Source organism: Mirounga leonina, unplaced genomic scaffold (genome assembly GCF_011800145.1).
Source record: "Mirounga leonina isolate KUSES-001 unplaced genomic scaffold, KU_Mleo_1.0 Mir_174, whole genome shotgun sequence".
NCBI lineage: Eukaryota > Metazoa > Chordata > Mammalia > Carnivora > Phocidae > Mirounga > Mirounga leonina.
This window is the reverse complement of record NW_023270451.1, coordinates 3444512-3453967: the sequence shown is the minus strand read 5'-3', so window position 1 is coordinate 3453967 and position 9456 is coordinate 3444512. Positions and strand designations below refer to the sequence as shown.

The window sequence follows — 9456 nt, the reverse complement described above, 5'->3', positions numbered from 1 at the left end:
TTAAAACTGTAAGCCATAGAATTTACTATTTACACCTACTTTAGACATTTATTCTGCTTACAATATCACAGGCATGGAATGAATTCTATCTGATAGTGCTAATACGTAAAGGTGCGGGGACAAAGAAGGAAAATACTTAGTGTTACAAAATAGGGACCGTAGAAAAGAAACCCACTCCACAAGTGTGGCGTTTGCTTAGAATGTTGGGACATGCTTTCTCCAAAATTCTTCTGGAAAAGGTTCTAAAATCAGTAAGTAGGAAAGGACAAATGAGCAGGTGTAAATTCTTGTCTGCAACAACAGTGACTGAATATACCCCATGACTGACCAGCTACATAAAACCCGCAGAGTTTTGTTAAAGTGCCATGGGCTGACAGCATAACAAAATAGAAGGTGTAAATAGAAAATTTCTTTTTTTTTCCTTTTTTAAAACAAGAGTTCACTGAGAATCAGCAATAATAGAATATGCTGTAGAAACTATTCTCTACAAAGGTTGATCAGCGTTATTTACAATTGGTACATTGATACAAAAGAAGGCATACAAGTTATCCAAGTCGCTTTTTTTTTCTTTTTCTTTTTTTTTTTTTATGGCTGACAGGTCTATGCATTGTGTTATGCTTAACCACCAGAGCTTTCGAGCCTCTATGGCTGACGACAAGTCACGAGATCTTCAGGCAAATGGGGGGTGGTGGTGGTGGTATGTGTGTGTGTGTGTGTGGGTGGGTGAGGGTGTGTGTGGGTGGGTGTATGTGTATGTGGGTGTGGGTGTGTGTGCAGTCAAGGGGCTGGGGCGGGATGCGCAGAAACAGAAGCACCCAAAGGGTCTCACCCTAATAATGCTTTATAGGCTGGTCCAGTTGAACTCCGTTAAAACAAACCCAAAGAAAACCTTTTATTTGCATTCCATTTTTCAAGCTGTGAGTTTTTAATACATCATTATAAAGTAAACCTGTGGTTGATTGTGAAGGAAGAAACACCATGGGTTTTCCCTTTTTGCTCAGTTTTCCAGAAATGTCCTCACCTTGGTCAGAGCCAGGCTTTCACCAAGTAAGCAGCATTCGGTGGGGAGCCTCTTTATTCCAGCTTGCAATTCAAGATGTAGACAGCTAAAATGTTTAAGCCTATTGAATTGCTCCTTTCGTCCCTGTCAAGAGACATTATTTCTCAGAAGCAGCCACTTAATCTCTCAACCTTTGTTTTCCCTCTTTGAGTGTAAGAGTTTATAAATCAGAGGGTTATTTTGTTGCTGAGATTTTTTTGTTTTTTTGTTTTTGTTTTTTTTTTTTACTCCTGCAAGTTTTAAACTTAAAATAAATTATAAAAAAACAACAGACTTCTAAAACCGAACGAGACAAAAATTGTGCAAAAATAACAAAGATATGTACATACTTTTCAGTCTGAAGAAATGTACAATAAAAACATAATTCAAAGAACATTTTAAAAATATAAACATTGCTTAAACTTTCCTACGTTTCATATTGTTTCAGAAACTATTCTGGTCAGTTAGCTCTGCAATATAGTAAAACATAAATTATTACAAAATTAACACTATAAAAATTTACTTTAAGAATATCTTCTAAACTTTTTTTCCAAAGGGTCTAACCTGTTTATAATTTCTTAAACATTTTATAAGTCTTAAAATCTGCCTTAACTTTTTTTTTTTAAAAAAAAGAAAAAGTAACCATCTTCCCTTCAATTTGTAGTCTCTTTTTCCCAAGACGTAAATAAACCGGCATATAAGTGCACTTTTAACACTGTAGAAATAAAAATGAAATCATCTGAACTAATGTTCTGGTACCTAATATCAACTCCTGATTTTTAAAAAAATCTTCATTTTATATTAAAAATTTTAGGAATCCTATAAGAAACACAGTCAGTGCAATTCCATTGATACAAATCACTCTGTTTGCTTCCCGTCTTTGCGAAATCCAATGTGGTGAAACGTAACAGTAGTCTGATCTTTGGGTTGTGGGGATGGGAAGGAAAAGGGAAACTTCAGGGTAGGGATGAGGGTTTGGGTCCAGCTGCAAAACTGGCATTCATTTCTGATTTAGGGATGAAGCAAAACTTCCTAGTATCTCTTGCTATTATATCGGATACAAGTTTCATGATTAATAGCACAGAATGCCTATTTCATATTGTGAATTCCTTTCCTGATTACCATTCCCTAGTAGAGCATGTGGTATTGCTATGTCTTTCAAAACGCCAGTGTGAACAGTTTCAGAGTTGTAGGGCTCTAGCTTCTCTCTTCCTGCTCTTCCAATAGCTCTTCTTCACTGAGCGGTAGCTGAGCTCACTACACCTCCCTGGGGAGGCTGGATCAGAGTTGGGGCTTGTGATAGCTTAGGACAAGCTGATCGATGGGTGTGCCGATTGCACAGGACCCTGGCGCCCAGGGCACGGAGGTGGGTGGGCAGGGCTAGTGTTTATTACTTAACCCTCCATGGAAGCTTTCTCTCAGACCCTTCCTGCACCCCCAGCCCTGCCTTTCCTCCTCTTGTCTCACCCCTGAGGGCAGCTTGAGAACTTCCACCGCTGTGGAAGCTGTGTCTCAAGCCCTGAGTGGCCCCCTGGGGTCTCGTGCCCTTCTCCCTGGGATTTCTCCTTCTCTGGTTCGCCTCACTTTGGCGCCCTTGTACACCCGCGCCCTGGAAGGGATTCTGCAACATGGATCTCTAACAAGCTCAGGTGACAAGCCACCCGGTTTCCTCCGCCTTTTGAGGGATATCGTCCCCTACGCATAAGCTCTGCTTCTTGCCACCTTCGGGGCCCATTCCAGTCCCTGTCCCTGACCCAGATCCTCTCTGAGCTGCACGGCTGGACAGTGGTATCAGCTAAACGACATAGTTCAATGGTCACTCTTCTCCGTTTTGCGCACAGCATCCGGCTCGCGCAGTGCTGGTGCAGCGCGGAAGCCTGCTGAGGGCGCTCAGCCCAGGCGGGGCTCCCCGCCCTCGGCTCCCCAAACACAGGCTCTTCCCCAGCAAAGCCCCGCCCCCAGCACGCTGGCCAGTGGGGAGCCGGTGGGCGGCAGGTGGGAGGGGACGGAAGGGACGGGTGGGAGAGGTCAAGGAAAGGAGCACCGCACGTGCTCCAGTTCAAGAGTCTCGGACCGCGCCAGCCGGGAACGGACGCTCGGCCATGACTGCTCGCGTGGCTGGCGCGAAATGATGGTGCAGCGGCAGCCTCGGAAGCTAAGGGGCGACCCCAAACTTGGAAGAACGCATACACATGGCAAATGAAAGAACCGAAACAAAACACTGGTACTGTTTTCTGTAAATCTTAAATTCACGTTCTTTTGCCTTTTGCTTTTTTCTTCAAAACTAAAAACTGGTCAGTTAAAAAAGGAAGAAGCAAGGCCAGAGCCACAGGCACGGCACAGGAAGCCGACTCTCCCCGGCTGCACGCCCCCCACCCCCCCCACCCCCGCCTCGGTCTCGGGGCGGCCAGGCATTGGTTTGGAAGTGGCTTCACAGTCTTGTTATGGAAGAGTCCTTATCCTGCCCGTTCTGTTTGTGGTCTTCTAGGAAAGAAAAGAAAAGCTTGTTTCAAAACCATACACTTGGGATGACCCGCAAGAATTCAAGAACAGAGCCTCAGTTTTCGCGGCTGTGATACGGAGCCACCTCGGGCCGAAGGCAACGGTGATGGGCAAGTGAGGCGCCGGATGTGGAGGGCTCAGGGCACCTGACGCGGCCACGCAGATCCTCGCTCCGGGGAAGACACAGGGACACATCCCGTGCACATGCACGGAGGGGGTCCCCTCCTGCAGAGAGAACTGGAATAATGGACCCGTCTTTGTTTTTTTCCTCTTAATTTACCTCTTCCTACCTAACCTGTAGACCACATGGAAAATTCTCTAAGGAAGACGTCTAGTGTTGGATTAAGCACAGAGGCTTTGGGTTCAAGTTACTTAGCCTCTTAGTCCGGGTATCTTCAATCTATAACATGAGGATCATCATTTGTCCCTCACAGGGTTGCTATAAGGGTTATATGTATGTAATGTATGTAAAGGGCTCAGCATAGCTCCTGCAGAGAAGAGCCTCACCAAATGCTATTTTATTATTATTACGTTTGTTAAGGGTGACCGTGTAGCCAACAGATGCACTCCGCAGACTGTGCGGGAGGCCAGTCACGAACAAGGGCAGGTTACCAGGGCATAGACGCCCCCTTCTCTGCGTCGTCCCCCCTACAACCTCCCACACAGATGCTCAGGCACAAAATGGTGGAGACACTCTCCTTGATCTGGGGATACAAAAACTATTTCCCTATAATCTTCACCCAAACACTACCCAACACTGGTGGGGAAACCCCAAAGGTCAAAATGCAAACACACTGCAATTTGGTATCTACAAAACCAACAGCACATCTAAGATGACATAACACAGCTATGCGTGTATTTTTTTCCAGTCACGTAGAACACGCCTTACCCCACCCTCTACCCTCCCTGGCCTCCCTCAGAGGCACACACACTCCACTGGAGAAAATAATTTGTACACTGACTACTTTCACACTTTTGAGTTTGTAAAAACTCCTAGATCTACCCCGGATATTCCCACCATGAAACCACATCTTGAACAGTAGCCACAACTCACCAGAGGCCTTGAGAAGGGACTGATGGATCAGTGCCCCGAGCAAGGCCCTTCGGTCAGCTCATTAATTTTCACAATAACCTTAGGAGGTAGGTGTCACCTTTGCCATTTAAAAGATGAAAACACTGAGACTCAGAGAAGGAATGTGCCTAGTATCACACAGCTGTGATTAATAATTGAGGCTAAGACCTATGTGTTTCTTATGTGTCAGGCATTTTCTAGAGGCTTTATGAGAAAAAATTCATTTAATCCTCACAAAAGCCATATGGGGTAGGGGCCATTTATGATCTCCTTGTGGGTGAGGAAACTGAAGCACAGGGAAGTTAAGTAACTTAGCTAAGGACACACAGCTACTAACAAGATGGCCAAGCTCTAGAAGCCAGGAAGCTATGCTCTTAACTGGAGCTGAGATGTGAGCCAGAGTCTGCCCCAATGCCCTCGCTCCCACTGCTGGGGACCCCTTGTCCTTTTGCCCCTGCCCCCCGGTAACTTACCGGCCGGCTGTGTCCTGGGCTGGATATGCTTGAAGGACTGGATTGTGACAAAGCTAGGCTGCTATTTTTCCCGACCTGAAAGACACCACAGACGTCGCACTCAGATCCACCAGCCAGCCTGCCGCGAGAGAACCCCCCGGTATCTGGGCCGCCCGGGGTCCAACAGCGCCCTCCAGTGGCTAGCCGCTCGCGTTTCCGTCTTAGATGGCAGAGAAGACGCATACGGCTCTGGGGGCACCTCCCGTCCCACAAGAAAGGTGGAATGGAGGGGAGCTCTTAATTCTGCTTCCCAGATGTAGCCTGTGAGTTCCAGGGGTGAGGATGAAGGCGTCTGGCGAGAGCCTCGCCCGTCCTGGGGCGAGGTGGGGGGCATTTGCCCCTGCAGAGGCCCCTGCTTCTCCACCTCTGACCTCCCAGACCGGTCCGAGAAGACTCCCCGGGACTAGCTCAGCATAAAAACTTGCCTCTTATTCTGGGTCCGTTTTCCTGGCCGCGGGACATAGCGACCACCTTGCTGTTCTAAAGAAAACTAGCCAAATGGCCCTGGGCTTCCCCCTTCCAGTGGGAGCCGGGGCGGGGTCCCAGGAGGCGGCACGGGCGCCTGTGGGTGTGGCCGCCGGGCCCCTCCCCTTTCTCTGAACCGTCCTGGGCCCGTGGCGGGCGGGTTCCGCAGGTGAGTACCCAGCCCACAGGCAGCTCCTCCTTGGGCCTATAAAGAGCTCGTCCTCTGTGTTAACTCACCCTTGCATAAAGACGTCTGCCTTATACTCGCAGTCCTGTTTTTTTGTTCAATTTAATATCTCTGTGGGAAATGCTAGTCTTACACCTACCAGATACAATTAAATAGATCCCCAGTTGGTTCCCAAAGCACGTGTTTACCTTGAATTTCTCAACCTACCTCATGCTTCTCCTAGTCTCCTAACAGAATCGACACAGATTGCAAAGACCTTTCCCCAGCACTTGGACATCACCAGGGGTGACCCTGGACAAAGGTTTTCTAAATGGCCCGGTGACAAGCACCCAGGTATCACCCGCATGAGAGAGCCGATGCGGGCTAGACCCGCGGCAGCTGTCCAAGGCATCAGCTTTTTTGATTTCCCTCTTGATAAATAATCTGGTAGAGACCTGTCTGCTCCTTTCTCCACTGGTTTTGACTAATTGTGTTTGCTAAACATTTCAGACGGTCCTGCTGACCCAAGAACAAACAGGGCAACGTCGACTCAGTACAGAGACATTCCATGAACACAGAGGCATGAAGGTTGAGAGCCCAGACTCCAGAGCCAAACTGCCTGCGTTTAAATCTCTGCCCTACTATTTCCTTGCTGTGTGACTTTGGGCATGTTGTTTAACCTTCCTGTGCCTCGGTTTACTCATTTGTAAAATGGGGGGTAATAACAGCTAACAATTAAATGACAATATATCTGAGGTGCTTGGAACAGAGCTCATCCCTAAGTGTTTGCGGCTAGAACTTTATCTAAAATATGGGTGACACTAGGGGGCGCCTGGATGGCTCAGTCGGTAAGTATCTGACTCTTGATCTCAGGGTTGTGAGTTCAAGCCCCAGGTTGTCAGGGTGTGGCCTGTAAGCCAATAGGGTGACACCCCTGACCTGCTGACTCAGAGTCTGCACCTTAATAAGACACCCCCACCACACACACACACATCCCAGGGGGTTCCTGTACACATTCAAGGAAACCCTGGTTCTGCCCTTCATCATCCTGAGGCCTGAAGGTGGCCCTGACCAGCAGTGTGGTCTCAGGAGAGGGCCCTGTGGGTGCTGGCCCCCCTCCCCTGCACCCCTGGAATCAGGGGGTTAGAACGGTGGGACACCTGCTGCAGCTGTGGACGGGTGTGAATGTCCCGGGCTCCAGTGTGAGCACCTACATCTCCCCCTGTCTCACCTTGGCCTCAGTTTGCGGCTTGTCTAGCCCCTGGGATCCAAACGTGCTGTTTCTCATGTGTCTACTTGTGATTTGTGAATCCCCCTCAAGATGCTCTCTTCCTGAGCTTTTACAAGCCTCACAGAAAGATGACATAAAACATTAAAACATCTGCTTAACAACTGCCTCTCATCTCTCCAAAGTCCTCATCCCCACACAGGGCTGGGCTGAGGGTCCGGCCCACTTAATTCTAAACCCGGGCAGCGGCAGCCCACCGTCTGGGCCCTGGGGCACAGGCTCTCCGACACCTCCGCCCTCTGCGCCCCCAAGCGGCAGCACCTGGAGGGGGTGGGGCCTCCCAATAGCCTCCCACCCCCCGCCCCGCCCCGCCCCGCCCCGCCCCGGGGGTCGGAGGCGGGGGAAGACCGGGCGGGAGGACGCCTGAGCTTGGACTCTTCCGCCCCATCGTCCTGGGCTTCCTCACCATACGCCCTCCTACTTGCACGGTGGCACCATCGGACACGTCTGGGCCAGTTGGTGTGAGATGCGGTTTTACTGCAGGCGCGGGAATACGCAGTCACCGGGGAGGCGGCCGCACCAGCCCCCACACCCCAGGTGGCCCCCCCATCGCTGAACTTGCCTGGGCCTCGGGCTCTTCCTAAGGGGCTTCCCAGAGACCAAATTGAATGAAATCGTCCTCAGAGCTCAAGATACAGAAGAGGCAGAGTGGAGGGGGCCCTCTGCATCTCCCCGTGCCTCAGTTTCCTCTCTGTAAAGCGGGGATAACAAATGCACCAACTGCTCTGGGTGGCGGGGCTTAAACGAAGTGACATTTGCACAGTGCTTAGAACAGCCCAGCACACAGCAAGAGCCGCACAAGGTGTGTGCTCGCTAAACCGTCCTCAGAACCGAGGCCGCTCTGTTCCCGGGCTTGAGCTGCCCGGCTCAGCAGGAGCCCCGCCCAGCCCGCTCCGTCCCGCAGAGCCCACGAAGGCCGAACCGGCAGGCCCCCGGAAGCACGGGTCCCTTACCTGCCGAGAGGAGGTGCTGTTAACGGGATCGGGCACCGGCGCGAGAAGGCTGGGCGGGTTCTTTTTGTGAACGCTATTCATACCAGGCATTTTAGTGATTTTACAGGCTTTGCTACTAGAACTCGAGTTCTTACGCTTTTTTCCTTCTGATTTGTCAAAAGAGAGGGGCAGCGAAGACACGGCATTGTGTGAGGCCAGAGAGAGGTCCCCTGCAAGGGAGGGCACAGAGAGGGGACAGGAGTCACTGCTGCCGCCCACCGAGCCCCCGTGTCTCACTATGTCCGCGGGGCCGCCGGGCAGCGAGGTCCGTCCTGAGGGCTCCAGTTTGGCACTGAGTGGGCTCACCCCATTGTTTGAGCTGTGCACAGACAGACTGTTATAGGGAGGGGCCGCCTGATAGGAGTTCAAAGCTGAACTGGCATTCAAGACACAGTTCTTTTTGTGGGGCCCTGATAATGGAGACGAGAGGGATGTCTGCAAGGTTAATGAGGAGGAGGAGGACGAGGAAGTCGAAGGCTGCGGCTTCCTCTTTTTGTTACTTGGAGACTCGTCGCTACGGGCGGACAGGTCTTTGACTTTTGAGGATTTGCTGGTTTTGGTTTTGGATGGCTTGTGGGATGGGGAAGGGATGACGGCTGGTATCGGGGACACAGCAGATGGGGCCTTGAAGGTTGAGTCCATGATGCTGAGGGTTGCAGCCACATGGGGGAAAGCTGTGGTGTGTGACATGAGGGCGCTCGGGTCCGGCGACGCCACGAAAGCTGCGTTTGAGAGCATGGCTGATGTCATTATGTAAGAAGAGGTGAGTCTCGAGCTGATGGGAGCTGAAGGAAGATACACAGCACTGGGGTTGTTGAAAGGCTGGGAAACGGATGCTGGAACGGGGGTGGTGATGTGGGCTGCCGGCGAGGGCATGGGGCTATCTGCCGCAGGAGGGATCTTCCTAAACATGAGAGAAGAGTGAAAGAGAAACCGTGAGAAACAGGCTTGGCAGCGCTCCGGAGGCTCGAGTACGTGTGAGCGGCAGGGCTCCACAGAAACCCCGGTCGAACCACACTATGGAAGATGAAGCCTTGAAGGATGGCGGACTCTGAATTATGGCCCTTCCCTGTGGTTCCCCCCATTGCAACATCCAGAAACCTAGTGTGAATCACTTTCAGGTTCTCAGATCCTTTTCTCCATGCCTGGCTACTGCATAATGGCTGATTTGGATTCATGAATAAAGGCGAATGTTATTTAGAATATAAATTTCCCCAACAGTATTCTCTCTCTCTCTCTCTCTCTTTCTCCTCTTTTGTTTTTTGGCAGTGATGACGGTGATTGTTAATGAGCTGTAGTCATTTCACAGGTAGGTCCCGGCTTGAGTAAGAAGTGTGAGGACAGGGCTTTGCCACCTGTACCTGGGGGACAGGCCTGCACACTGCCTCTCGGGCCTTCCCAGCCCTTTGGTCCTCGCCGC

At 50.5% G+C, this 9456-nt stretch overlaps 1 protein-coding gene across 6 annotated transcripts in view; it reads right to left on the bottom strand.

Annotated features, from left to right (window-relative positions):
• Positions 1-2724: 2724 nt before the first annotated feature.
• Positions 2725-9456, bottom strand: part of ATXN7L1 (ataxin 7 like 1) — a 232862-nt gene continuing 226130 nt past the window's right edge. For 5 of the 6 annotated variants that reach the window (XM_035020375.1, XM_035020377.1, XM_035020378.1 and 2 more), the window contains 3 exons: positions 7998-8940; positions 5087-5161; positions 2725-3523 (listed from right to left, as the gene is read on the bottom strand). In XM_035020375.1, the coding sequence (XP_034876266.1) occupies positions 3482-3523; positions 5087-5161; positions 7998-8940 (1060 nt within the window). In that variant the 3' untranslated portion in view covers positions 2725-3481. The remainder of the gene's footprint in view (positions 3524-5086; positions 5162-7997; positions 8941-9456) is intronic. The other variant, XM_035020376.1, reaches the window with a different exon arrangement.